We start from the raw sequence: 14,063 nt of genomic DNA, 5'->3' as shown, positions 1-14,063 counted from the left end.
AAATGGTTCATTTTTTTAATGGCAGAACTGTAGTTGCTATTTCAAATCATAAAATGGTTGTTATTATCGTATGTAAAATTCTAATAAAGAGGATAGTGCTGCTTCTCTATGGCCTGTTGGCAGACAGACAGGAATTACAATTGGAGCTGCAATAATTCTACTGTTCTGCACCAGAGCTTTACAAATAGCTTTCGCACAGGGGTTACTGTTGTGATCTGATACAGGGCTTTGGATAATCTTTTCTTTCTTGCAGCCAAAAAATTAAAAGACGAGTACAAAGTGTTTTGTTTTAAAAAGGAGGTCTTTCTGAACCAAATTGCATCCAAATAATTGGCTACACTAATAATTTGGGAAGGGGAACAGGTCATTGCTGAAGAGTAATGCAGTGTGAGGCCATTGACCTGGAGGTGAATTTCCCCCCCCTTGTTGTTTAGAATTACCGGAGGCTACAGACAGATTTTATGGAGGATGATCACGAGCGTGTAATGTCAGTGACGTCTATGTCTGTCCAGCTCTTCACTGTGCCCACTATGGTGAGTACTGTACAGGCTTGGCTTCTGAACGCACTGAGCGTCCCCACTTTTGCCTCTTCTTTGCCTTCCCATTAGAATTTTGAACGATTGCAGAGTGACTTTGTGAAAGATGACCACGACAGAGAGTTCTCGGTTACTGACCTCTCCGTGCAAATATTCACGGTGCCTTCGCTGGTGAGTATGTGTAATGTGAGCAGACTAGCGTATGCTGGGGTGCGAGCCTACACAAGACAGACCTGCAGTATTACCTGCGACATCTTACTGCAGCAGTGGTTCTGACTAAATTTAATCCCGTCAATTTAAAACCTTTTTTTAAATAAAAGTTTAGAAGTAGTCAATAAACGGCCAAAGGCTTATTGACTGTTATGGATTAAACAGCATTCATTAAGAACAAGGAGATTCAATAAATACCACAATTTAAGCAATGTAGAGGTAAGACATTTTTGTGCTGAATTTCTGCTGCTCATGAAATGATTTGCTTGCTGACTTAGTAAAATATATTTTATATCTTGGTTGTGTTATTTGTACTACTCGATTCTTAAAAAAAAAACGTTTGAATGCTCCTTTGAATGTGTGATGTAAATCATTTAGTAACAAAAGTGCTAATGATGTGCTGTATGGTTGCTGTTCTTTCTTACCTTTCTCTGTATACAATATCAAGTTGTTTTTCTGTTAAAAATTCTACAGATTTAGTAGTTTTGATCTAGCAAACTAGATCAAAAAGCAATGGCCATTTTCCACTTCTCAAGTCGTGTACATTTTTTTCCTACATGTTGACTTGCCAATACAAAATGATTTAATGGAGAGAATCCAATCTGCTGGCCTTTCTGGGGTAAATCTGTTACAGGGTTTTGGAACAAAACTTTTTATCCTAAAATGATTTAAGAATAAATAATCTAGATTCAGTTTCTGTAATTTTTTATTGAATATGTCTTATTGAAATTTTAAAATGCCAGACGAGAAAGGGATCATTGATATAGTTTAGCTATAGTTGCTGCATGGATTTAAATGGTGTATCCTAGCCATCTATTGCCTGGTGAGAGGCAGGCTCTTCAGCAAGTACTATCTTTCAGGCACGGATGCTGATTGTGGAGGAGAACCTGATGGCCACCATCATCCGCACTTTCATAGAGCACCTGCGACACAGGGACCTCCAGGGCCGCTTCCAGTTTGAGCGCTACACAGCACAGCAGGCCTTCAAATTCCGCCGTGTGCAGAGCCTCATTGGAGACCTGAAGTAGGACTGGATTATGCTTACATAAAGTTTTAGCCAGCCTTTACCTGCAATTTAAAAAATAAAGCACCTAGGCATGTGTAACTTTTCCCTTAAAATGGGTTTTTGTCAGTTAAGTTTTACTGCATTGGGTTTCACCCTTAATTACTGAGAATAGCTGAGGACACATTGAACTTGTGCTGTAGCTATTCAGTGAAGCTTATGCCACCATGTCAGAACAGTCCAGGCCTTATACTGCAGTACTGTCTGTGGCCATTAAGGCTGTCTTTAGCATTTCTAGAAACATTGCTGCCAGTGCTGCAGTAGTTAGCGATGGCTTAAATAAGAACAACTGTATGAAAAGTTCTTTCTAAGTACTGCATGATGCAAATATCAGAACACTAGATTTTCACAGCGCTCATATAAAGCCATCAATGCTGTTGGTTTTGTTTACTGTATACTTAGTTTCATCAACAATTGATTTACTCACAGATACAGTCTTCAGAATCAAAGTAATTTCCTCAGGGAAACATGAATTGTTGTGGTTTTCTTAGGTATGTTTTAATAAGTCGGCCATCGGAGTGGAGCGATCAACTCAGGGAGAAGTTCCTTGAAGGATTTGATGCTTTCTTGGAGCTATTGAAGTGCATGCAGGTAAAATGTTTGAATATGGGCGATTGTGAAGTTTATCCTGTACCATGAACTAAATCTTTTTGGTTGAACTTGTAGAGGACTCCAGGAGGCATCGATTTAAAGTTGGCAAAGTAGAAAAGGCCTATTTGATGTCATCCTTAGGGCATGGATCCTGTAGTTCGCCAGGTTGGACAGCACATTGAAATGGAGCCCGAGTGGGAAGCTGCCTTCACACTGCAAATGAAGTTGACTCATATCATTTCCATGATGCAGGAGTGGTGTGCAACAGATGTAAGTGAAGGCTTGACTTTGCAGTTGACTTTGTTCAGTAAGTTACCACTGTTTTTTTCCACCGCCTCAGCTGCCTCTTAATATCATTTTAAATTTGAATATTACATGCTTGTCCATAAGCTGCTGTTCATATACCATGCAAATAATTGTGAATTAGAGACCATAAAGGTAGCTTTTATCCTGTAATCTGTTTTTTTTCTTCTTTTTTTGGCTGTTCAGGAGAAGGTCTTGATTGAAGCTTACAAAAAGTGCCTGATCTCACTGATGCACTGTCACAGTGGCTTCACAGATGGGGAGCAGCCCATCACTCTGAGCATGTGTGGCCACTCTGTTGACACAATCAGATACTGTGTCTCTCAGGAGAAGGTCAGCATCCACCTGCCTGTCTCCCGTCTGTTGGCAGGTAAGTCTCAAGCAGCCTAATTTAGTATTTCACTCAATAGCCATCCTATAAGCATTTTCAGATCTCCACTACAGGACATTTAAAAGATTGCCCTAAATTGTTGTTCCTATTTCTTTCCAGGTTTGCATGTTCTTCTAAGCAGAACTGAAGTGGCATATAGATTTCCTGAGCAGTTACCTCTTGTAAGTAATTTTTTTTACAAGGGACTGTATATATTCTTTTAAGTTAAGGAAAACTTAAAAAAAGTAATATGCATTTTACAGTATGGTTTGAGATTGTAATGGCATGGTTTGTTGAGAATGAAGGACCTGTACAGCAAACAAAATTACTGTAATGTGGCTGAAAACCAACACCTCGATATGGTGCATTCTTCCTTTCAAAGCGACCTTTTCATTTAATTCTTCCCATTGCAACTTCCAAAGGTGAATTTTGCCAGCCCTGAGTGCTTATGTTTAAGCGGTATTACAGTTTCTAAGAACAACATGGTATCTTTTCCTGTCTCTCAGAGCGAGCTGAGTCCACCCATGCTGATCGAACATCCCCTGCGCTGCCTGGTGCTCTGTGCGCAGGTCCATGCTGGCATGTGGAGGAGAAATGGCTTCTCGCTGGTCAATCAGGTGAGCACCAGAAAAGGCTGGCAGTGTGGTAGCACTTCAGCTTTGCCACTCAGTAAAAAGAAAGGATCCAGAGCTGACTTTGAGACAGTTACCAGTAGTGTTAATAAATGTGACGTAAATAAGCACTTATTCACTTAGTTCGTTTTAATGTCTGTTCCTGTTATGTTTTGATCGCACATTACACTGAGTTAATACTTCCCCTGTTCAGCTGTCATTTTAAATTTGTTCACCATAGCAAAATTTACTCTTTAAATGATGGATTTTATGAAGATTTAACTTCTTAAAACCAGACTGTAGTTCTGCTTTCTTACTCTGTTTAAAAACCTTTTATATTGAATCATATTATAATTCAAACCAACTGTAAAAAGGTGCCTGGTACAAATGTTAATATTATAGTTTCCCAAACAAATCAATTTATATAATTTCCAGTTTGTAATTTTAAATATTTTGTTCATATTTGAATTAATGCATGAGAATGCTGCAAATTGTATAAAAAATGCTGAAAAGAACACGAATGATAATGTTGTAAATGCTTTTGAATGCAGTGTTCGTTTAAATTGGAAACTGCTTCTGTATGCACCATTTGCATCTTGGCATCTTGACCTGATAGCAACATCTGCTAAATGAGTAAGTTTTTTTGTTTCAACACTTTCCTGTGTGATTTTTCTTCCAGATTTATTACTATCACAATGTGAAATGCAGGGTAGAGATGTTTGACAAGGACCTCATGATGCTCCAGGTAAACCAGCTTCTAAAATGAAGGAATCAATGGTAAATGCATGCTGAAAGTACAGCAGAATGTCCTGAACCGGTCAGTAGTGATCATAGTTACTCCCTTGTGTTAATCAGTTTTAATAAAAATACTTTTTTTTAATTTCAGGCAGGTGCATCAGTGATGGATCCCAACCACTTCCTCATGATTGTCCTCAGTCGGTTTGAGCTCTATCACATCTTCAGTACTGCTGACTATGGGAAGAGATACGGTAGAGAAAACACGAACAAGGTGTTACTTCCTTACTTAACTAACCGAGCAGGTGTAGAAATAGTGTAGCACTGTGGCAAATACAAATTCTAAGAGCTCTGTGCTACATACTTTGGATTTTCCTGTTCCACTATATGTGCTAATGTATACTCACTTCCCTGTCTAATTTACCTATGTGGTAGACAAGATTGAATAGACCTTCCAGTCAAAGCAGTCTAGGTTCCTTCTGTCTTTTTTTACTTTCAAACTACTGCAGTTCTGTGGTCTATTTTCAAAATATCCACAGAAATAAATCAATGGTAAATGGTTTGCTACTTTATTTTTTTTGCTGTGAATTAGTAATTCACAAAATTTTGCTTTATTTTAAACAAATATTCCAGTTTCTACTCTATAGAGCTTTGATCTGTTTGCTTAGTTATTAAAATGGCTTGGTGCTATACTGATTCCTTTTGTTTTTCCTTGCAGGACATGATACAGCAGAACAACACGCTTATTGAGGAGATGTTACACCTCATCATGATGGTTGTTGGTAAGCTGTATAATACCTGGTGAAAAATTTCTTCCTTATCATATTGCTTAGCAATGTGATTCTAATTTTTACAAATTCAGAATCAATCTAGGTTGTAATAATGACCAGTTGTATGGCTACTTAGCACAATAAGTATTTTTGTAATGTTTCTTTCCCTGAATACTGTCTACCTGTACACCATATAGCATACTACTTAAACTACTTGTTTGACACCTTTATTTATTACGTCGTTCTCTGATCAAAACCAAGTGCCTTAATTAGGACTCTTTCTGGAGTGCACTCTGCTGCCTGCTGCAGCTGAGGTTTTGGTCTTTTCTAGTGTGAGCATGCAGGGAGAAATGACAGACGCACCTCTCTGTTTCTTATGCAGGTGAGCGTTTTACTCAAGGAATTGGTCAAGTACAGGGGTGCGATGAAGTCAAACGGGAGATCGTTCACCAGCTCTGCATCCGGCCCATGGCGCACAGTGAGCTCGTTAAGGCTTTGCCTGAGGATGTGAGTACTAGGCTGCAGTTCCTGGGGCACAGCGCCCTGTCCTACAGATAGGCTGCTCTATCAGGGAGTAGCCCACAGATAAAGATAGTTCAAGTAGGTTGCTGCGTCAGCATGCGTAGGCTGTAAAGGATCAAGTAAAGGTTTATTCCATGCTGAAAAGAGAAGAGGAAAAAAAGCGTTTCAGCTGTGGAGCCACACCCGAAGAAAGTGTTCTTCTCTTTTCAGCACAGATATAAAGATGTGAATTCAAAGAAACACTTGACAAATCTAGACACACTGGTGGGTTTTTGGGTCGTACTTTAGCTTTTTTTGAACAGCATATTAGCTTGCCAAATATTTGTTTATTTATTATTGGATTGTAACTGATGTCCTAGACCAGTCCTTTACATTGTGTGTCAATGGTACTGTCATGCCACACTCTTGTACCTTTTGGTTACCATTTGCAGTACTGCACAGTAAGACTTGGATAGGTAATTGGATCTGAAGTACAGGGAGTAGCTGCTCAAGCAGTTAGCGCCTAGCCATGCTGGCACCTTCTAACAAACTTTCTTTGTCCTTTAGGAGAACAAAGAGACAGGAATGGAGGAAGTCATTGAATTGGTCGCTTCATTCAAGTATGTTTCCTTTTTAGGGCCCTTGGCTGATTATTTTTTCTATTAAATCCATTGCCGTGTTTTCCCGATGGGTACCATTGACTTGTGGTGTATTTTCAGGAAGCCTGGGGTGACAGGGAGGGGCCTGTATGAGCTCAGGCCAGAGTGTGCCAAAGAGTTCAATCTGTACTTCTATCACTATTCCAGAGCAGACCAGTCCAAGGTACATATCTGTTCCCATTGTGGAGGTTTCTGATTTCTATAGGTTTTTATGATCACTTTCTGCAAAAGTGTGAGTTTGAAGAGCAAAAAAAGAGATTATAAACATGAAATGTCATAGACAATGTAGAAGTGTCAGTTAATTAACAAGCTACTGGATTTTTTAACATTTGTCTTCAATTAAGAATATTGATCTGATTTATTTGCCAAATTAACTTCACTTTGATTTTATAGGCAGAGGAAGCACAAAGAAAACTGAAGAGGCAAAATGGAGAAAACACAGGTAATTTTCACAGCCCCTTGCAGTTTATCCCTTCAGCAGTTTTTATGTTCAGGTTCTCATTTTTACAATAGATTCAAATTAATGTTCTTTCTTAGTGCTCAAATTCTGCTAATTTAAATCTATTTGCAAATATATATTGAAGTTTAGGGTTAGTCCTAAATGCTAATTTAGGAAATGGAGAAAAATATCTACAGATGAAACTGTTAAAGTTCACAGAACTTTAATAGCTGTTTGCTTATCTTGCAGTGAAAAGCCAGTGAAGATAAGTGGAAGCAAAGGTACACTCCAGAAATGGCAGTCTTTGTAAATTCCCTGAGAACATTTTCTGCTATCTTCATTTGTAAACAGCGGCTGAAATACTGAACGTACAGTATATGGCTCTGTCATTTCAAGCCATGAGCAGATGTTATTTGAGGACATGTAGGGAATGAGTATAGCAAGTGAAGTGGTTCTGAGAGTGATGGTTCTGTTTCTCTATTTCAGCTCTCCCTCCTCCTGCTCTGCCACCCTTTTGCCCACTTTTTGCCAGCCTAGTGAACCTGTTGCAGTGTGATGTCTTTCTGAGCATCTTGAGCACAGTGCTTCAGTGGGCAGTGGAGCCCAGTGGGGGTTACTGGTCGGAGTCCATGCTGCAGAGAGTACGTATGTAACGGGCAACAAGCACGGGCAAATAAACATAAGGAAACGTTTAGATCAAACACTGTTTTTCTAATTAAATTTTAATATTTAAACACATTTGTTTTTCTGTACTTAATGTTTTTTTTCCCAATTTGAAAAGGCTTCATTTGAATTGTTTTAAGTTGCATTTTTTGATACTTTGTCAATCCACGTTCCAATTTCCTTACTCAAAGCAGTTCACAATTTTTCACATTTAATGCCCTTGCCAATAGTATTGTTAAAGTAACAAAAAATGCTCATTACACAATAGCGAAGGTGAAAGCATACATTCTTGATTTTGTAGTGCTTCAAGGGTGCTGTCATTGTCAGAATTCATGTAGAGGCTTCTTACCTCTGGCAGTCTCACTGTAGAGTGCAGTCTGACTGCTGGCAGCCCACTGATGTTCTCCATCTGGCAGGTGCTGCACCTGATTGGCATGGCCCTGTTAGAAGAGAGACAGCAGCTGGAGAACAGCTCTGAGGATAATGATGTTACCTTTAACTTTACACTGAAGATCTCCCGTGAGTCCAACGGTTCTCATATTCCTATCACAGACAACAGGAACATGTGTTTGAACAGTAATAATTTTCAGTGCCTTAGACAGTATTACTTTTTTTTCCTTAATTCATCAGCTATTTTAAATTTGCTTGTTATATAAATGGAGAGTTTTCCTTTGGAATATCAAATTTAAGTGGTGCACTAAGAAACTAATATCCTTGATTTGATTCTGCATTGCATTCTGCCGAAAATATTTCTGGTTGTTCAGTTAAGGACTTGGTAACCTTTCCTTTTCCAAGGTCCAGGTGAAGCTCCCAGTAACTCTCCCAGTGTCTTGGCCATGTTGGAGACCCTCCAGAATGCAGCACACCTTGAGGTTCATAAGGATATGATAAGCTGGATACTAAGGGTATGACTTTCAAACTTTCAGTTTCTAAAGTGAAAAGGTATTTAAATGATTTCTGCATTCTGAAAATAAACAACAGTAATGTTTGCATGTTTTAGAAATTTAGCATTTGTGATTCACCCGTGTTAGGAGATCAGTGAAATATTCTGTATCTTTTACTACACAAAGATTATCAGTCTTCTCTGGGGGTGTCGGTGTTGTTTGCTGTCATGCCATATGCAAAACCAGGGCAGAAAATGCGGTCCCAGCCACATGGTGGCAGCACAGGACAGCAACAGATTTTGAAGTTGCTTTTAGTGCTTGATTGCTTTGGGTAAAGAAACTGTGTGCATGGGTGTTCATCAGTGACAAGTACAGTTAATTCCAAACACATCTGTTACATAGAAACTTTAAGGTGTAAGCAGTTTTCAGTTGCAGACACCATATACTGTATATGATACAACTTTCTTTCCATTGCTTTTCAAATACGTTTTTGTCATTTGTAATCAATTTAATCCAGAGAGGGGGAAAAAAAGAATGAAAATGCCACATTATATCTTTCTGGATTAAAGTTAAAAGTAGATTTGATCAGAAGCAGGATTGCCATTTGTTTCTAAGGGCTGATCCTTTTCCCTGTAGACTTATAGCAACATAAAGAAAATACGTGAGCAGACTACTCCTAGTCCAATGTCTGAAACAGGAGGGCAGACCATTGAGGAGGTAAATATTACCATCGGGAGAGAGACATTTTTTTGAGAATAATAATTTAAGCAAAATAAATTATGGATGAGAAAAGTATAAAAAAGTAATCATTTTAGCCAACAGATTAGTATTCTAGTTCGTCTTAAATTGCTTCAAATGCATATACTTTAGCATATTTCAACTATATGTATTTTGTCTGGTGTATATAATTGATCTTTTTGTGTTTTTGAGGTTTGATATTCTAATGTTCATTAGGATGACTATCAAATTAAATTCAACATCCATCTTGTTTTGAGATTTAACTATATTCTTATCAATCACTATGACTGACACTGCCCCTTTGTTTGTGTAATATTGTATCTCTGCGTGTAGATGGTGCGGGACAAGGATAAGGCAGAGAGGAAACGCAAGGCAGAGATAGCTCGACTGCGCAGGGAAAAGATCATGGCCCAGATGTCAGAAATGCAACGGCATTTCATCAATGAGAACAAGGAGCTATTCCAGCAGAGCCTAGAGGAACTTGAAGCTTCAACATCTGCAGCTCTGGAGCACAGGTGGCCATTTGTGAAGGCAGTAGCAGACACAGTGCAGAGTTAGAATGCCTGCCTTAATAGACCTTTAAAGAGAGTGACCTTGAATTTGTGATATGATGTGACTCATGGCAGTTCTCATACATCCCACGTCTGTGTTTTGCTTCCTTTGTTCAGCTCTTATGAAAAGGCATTTGTTTTTGTCTCACTGGTACCTCTTCCTTTCCAGCCCCACCTCCCCAGATACCGCCCTGGTGTGTGTAGGTCCCCGCCGGACCAGGGTCAGCGAGAAGAGGCAGGTGGTGACTTGTATCTTGTGCCAGGAGGAGCAGGACATCAGGGCAGATAGCAGAGCCATGGTGCTGGCGGCCTTTGTGCAGCGCTCCACTGTAATGTCCAAAAACAGGAAAAGGCCGTTCCATGATCCTGGTAAGAGAGCTGAAGCTCTCATCAGTGCTCCGTGCCTCAATTCATCCAACTTTGTACCATTGACGTTGCTTTGTAGTGTATAAGAAAATATCTTAAACTTGTTCTTTATTTCATTTGTATGTTAAAGTATTTATTTTGTTAGCAGTATACCACTATTACTTAGTAATACTAAATCTAAGCCATTACAGATGGATTTGTACAGAATGACTGACTCTCTTCTCAGTTTCAGAGTAAACTAGAAGTAGAACTATGGTGTTTAAACTGAGAGAATCACATCTTGTTATAAATGTTTTCTATTTAGTTTAATCAAGGAAAAGGAGAAATGCTGCTGAAATAGAAGAAAAGATCAAGAGTATAATCTTGTCAGTTTCAGGTTGTTTTTTCTGTAAATAAAATTAATTGTTTTGTAAGAGTAGAAATAATTTAACTAACAAATGATACTATTCCTACATTGTTCTTATTATCTTCTGGGTTATTGGACAGTTTAGTTGACAGGGAATGTATATTTGGAAGTCAAATACCCCACACCACAAGGACAAAGGGTTCTAACAGATTTGAAAATCGGCAGCAAAACGAGACTGGAATCAACAACAATATACATTAATTTCAGAACAGGAAGCACTTTTACTCAAGGGGATTAGTTAACTTTAGAATTACTGTGGCACAGCAGTTAACCCATATGTAACTTTGCCCCCAGATTAATTTGAACAGCTGGAACAAGCCATCCAGCTATGTTGCCATACGTGATAATGTGGTTTCTTTCAATAACTTGCTACATGCAATACTCAGAATTAATTGGCCACTAGCATGCAAAATAGATGAGTCAAGTGGTGTCTCCCACTTTCAAACTTCAGCTCTGCTAATTATGAAACAAGGTGTTGACAAAGTTTATAGGTGATATTTATCTCCAATTCCAATTTAACTTGCATTCAATGCGTGCAGTTTTACAACATTTTCTTATAGTGGGTACTTTTATGGTGGTGGATTTGTTTTCACCAGTAGTTAAATTTACAGGTAATTGCTCTTTTCAATGGAATGAAGCTGTGTGTAGTATATAGTAATAACAAATACATTTAAATCACTAGTTAATAAAAGTTCTGTTTAAAGGGCAATGAGTATTTTTCAGTAAATTGGATGCAGTTAAGGCTCTTACCACTAATTACCATTTAAAAGGACAGGCAATTGGAAAATAAACAGCACAGATAGTCTATAAACAGTGTTGTTTTAAGCAGCTACAAAGGTTGCTGCTGAGATGACAAGTACATTTCTCTTAAATATTTTAATTAGGCTGCATTTTTAAAGTATAAAACCCCAAAGGTAGCCAAGAGAATTGCAAGTGATTTGTCCCATACATTTCTAAATGGATGAAGGCAAAATGTTTGCATTATATTGAATTACAGTAAATGTAATATCCCATTAAAATTCACGTTTAATGAACAAGCAAAAACCAAAGTGTATAAGTAGCATTTCAGAGCATATGAAGAAAATAAATTTCATGTGTTTTGTGAAAAACAAAAATGGATGCATCAGACATCAGAGACGTTTTGCACAATTCCAGACTACAACTTTGGTGAACAGGACGTCATTCAATGTATGTCTCGGGAGAAAGAGCTGAACATTTTGTCTCCTGTGCTTAGAAACACACGACCCTCTGTTCATGCACCCTGACCTGTCCTTTGGTACTCACACTGGGAGCTGTGGACACATAATGCACTCACACTGCTGGCAGAGGTGAGTACCGATCTCTAGCACTGAAGCATGGTCCTTACTATAGAACTTTAATCGGTACAGCAGACGTGCTGTTTCTAAAAAATAATGGGAGAACAAACAGGTACAAAGAGGAGCAGAACAGATAAACTGATGGCTAAACTTAAGAAAAGGGCAATGCGTACTTCATATTCAAAGAATACAGAACTAATTATAGGTATAGGCTGATGGAATGGAAATGTCAGATGCACATGAAGAGTAGACCATTTCGAATGTTTTTCCATTTATATTTGTACAATGTTACATTGACTGTATGTACAAAAAAGTAATACTTTGAAAGTACGGTTACCAGCCCTGTCCATGAAGTGCCCAGCTTCAGGATTTTCATCACCTGACTGCTGTGCGGTGTGAGTGTTGGTGTGACAGGCCGTCCCGACATCTTCACAGGTACTTCGAGGCGGTGCAGGCGAAGGAGCAGAGGCGACAGCAGCGGCTGCGAGTGCACACCAGCTATGACGTGGAGAACGGCGAGTTCCTGTGCCCACTGTGTGAATGCCTGAGCAACACCGTCATACCTCTCCTGCCCCTGTCTAGGAGCTGCAGCAGGTAAAGGCGAACCCCAGCAACACTTCATGAACCCACTTCTTTTCTCCAGGCAGGAGATACACAGACAGTTTCTTCATATACAGAAGTTCGGAATTCATAAAGAGACAGTGACTTGGAAAATCGAATTTTGCGTTTCTGAATTTAATATGTTTGATGAATCATATCGATTCATTTGTCATGCGCTGCCATTTAGCTGAGCTGAAGCTTATGTCTTAAGGGAGTAAAATTATTACTGGGCTTGCATCCAAATGCTTCTTAAGGTTGAAGCCAAAGTGTTCGTGTCAGTTCTGGATAAACTCAGCAGGAGGTAAGTAAAAGGTTTAATTGACAGATTAGAAGACTTGAAAGCTGCCCTGAACAGCAAGGCACTTCCTAAGGAGATCCAACTAGAGATACAACTCCTTCAGCCTCATGCGATTCCTAGATGTATCTTTTATCAGTATTACTATTCCACAGCCCTCTAAAGGGCAAAGGTTCACTCGGAACCTCTTATCTTCATACTGCACAACTGTGCACCGATTACCAGCACTAGTTTGTGTAACAAATTTTGTCCATTGATAATCTATACAACTTAATTGAGAGTTGTTGTGTTATGTTGTGTCCAGCAGGAAATACCCATTACATTTCACATTACATTGTATAACGTGCCTTCCTTTGTGACAAACATTTAGGTCATGATGCATAACAGGAGGAAAAGGATTAAATATAAGGTATATCACAGTCTAGAAATCATGATTTTAAATCCTTGCTTTATTTCCCAACTTTGAAAAGCATTCTTAAGCAGTAGCATACAACTGACCTGACTTTTGTGTTCAGGTGGGCCGGAGTACTCTAGTGTCCTGCATTTGCCACACAACAGATTTTCCAGGTTTCTGTGTGCTTGCACTGTTTTAAGCACGGCATAATTGTTACCTCTATGGCTGGTGCTTCATGAGCCCATTTCCAAAGCGGATGTTATGTAAAGAACGAATAAGTGGTGATACTACATTTTAATAATACTGAACCGTTTATTTTCCAATTACAGTTTGCTTTGTTTTTCTTTTAGTTCACCAGAGCAACCCAACCTGAGCCAGTGGCTTAAAACAGTATCCTGGCAGATAAAGGCTCTTCACTCTTTGCGGAAAAAACAGGACTCGTCCAGTAAGTTTTTAAGGTTATCCTTTTTTCACAGATTTGTCTTGGTTTTAAACATCTTGTTTTTTATAGTTGGGATCAGACTGTGAAGCTTCTTATGCTTATGCTTTATAAATGCTGAAATTGTAGCATTTATGAAGTAGTAATTCAGCAGTAGTGAGTGAAATTAAAAGTATCAAATATGGAAATACATGTGCATTATTAAAATGCTAGAGCTACTGTGTAGGTAGCTTTTATTTTTTGTTCCTTATCCTGCAATTAATGACCATAAAAAGCTTCTTTTATTAAACTGTATTTTAAAATGTATCTTTCATACCTGATTTATATGTAAGTTCAGTAACAAATACATGTTAAAAAAGCAATTTATACTACTAGAAACATTTTCACACTAAAAATATGATTGTGGAGCAAAATATTTAAGCTGTCTGTTGAAATGTTTTTGGTAGTAAACCAACACTGGTGTTTAACAGGTAGTCCAGGGGCTGATGATGGAGAGAGAATGGATGAGAATCAGCTTTCAGAGGGATTCAGACCCGACCTGATTCCTACGTAAGCACCATTTCATAAACGGGATTCTGTAATTCTGTTGCAAAAGGGCTGTGATGATTGGAATGAAACCTCCC

The 14,063-nt window shown here is 38.6% G+C and overlaps 1 protein-coding gene across 2 annotated transcripts in view; it reads left to right on the top strand.

Annotated features, from left to right (window-relative positions):
- ubr2 (ubiquitin protein ligase E3 component n-recognin 2) overlaps positions 1-14,063 on the top strand; it is a 32,642-nt gene that overhangs the window by 9,823 nt on the left and 8,756 nt on the right. The window contains exons 11-34 of one of the 2 annotated variants that reach the window (XM_088934057.1): positions 435-533; positions 1,607-1,770; positions 2,301-2,400; positions 2,542-2,670; positions 2,890-3,073; positions 3,194-3,255; positions 3,580-3,690; positions 4,364-4,429; positions 4,571-4,693; positions 5,138-5,201; positions 5,572-5,696; positions 6,258-6,310; positions 6,410-6,512; positions 6,743-6,791; positions 7,275-7,429; positions 7,868-7,970; positions 8,247-8,356; positions 8,972-9,052; positions 9,407-9,588; positions 9,794-9,993; positions 11,631-11,724; positions 12,148-12,306; positions 13,352-13,446; positions 13,911-13,989. In XM_088934057.1, the coding sequence (XP_088790183.1) occupies positions 435-533; positions 1,607-1,770; positions 2,301-2,400; positions 2,542-2,670; positions 2,890-3,073; positions 3,194-3,255; positions 3,580-3,690; positions 4,364-4,429; positions 4,571-4,693; positions 5,138-5,201; positions 5,572-5,696; positions 6,258-6,310; positions 6,410-6,512; positions 6,743-6,791; positions 7,275-7,429; positions 7,868-7,970; positions 8,247-8,356; positions 8,972-9,052; positions 9,407-9,588; positions 9,794-9,993; positions 11,631-11,724; positions 12,148-12,306; positions 13,352-13,446; positions 13,911-13,989 (2,690 nt within the window). Of the gene's footprint in view, positions 1-434; positions 534-608; positions 708-1,606; positions 1,771-2,300; positions 2,401-2,541; positions 2,671-2,889; positions 3,074-3,193; positions 3,256-3,579; positions 3,691-4,363; positions 4,430-4,570; positions 4,694-5,137; positions 5,202-5,571; positions 5,697-6,257; positions 6,311-6,409; positions 6,513-6,742; positions 6,792-7,274; positions 7,430-7,867; positions 7,971-8,246; positions 8,357-8,971; positions 9,053-9,406; positions 9,589-9,793; positions 9,994-11,630; positions 11,725-12,147; positions 12,307-13,351; positions 13,447-13,910; positions 13,990-14,063 lie in introns of both variants that reach the window. The other variant, XM_088934058.1, reaches the window with a different exon arrangement.

This window comes from Atractosteus spatula, chromosome 15 (assembly GCF_055471065.1).
Source record: "Atractosteus spatula isolate fAtrSpa1 chromosome 15, fAtrSpa1.hap1, whole genome shotgun sequence".
Lineage (NCBI taxonomy): Eukaryota > Metazoa > Chordata > Actinopteri > Semionotiformes > Lepisosteidae > Atractosteus > Atractosteus spatula.
Note: the sequence above shows the minus strand (reverse complement) of the source record. Positions and strands in the feature narration are given on the sequence as shown.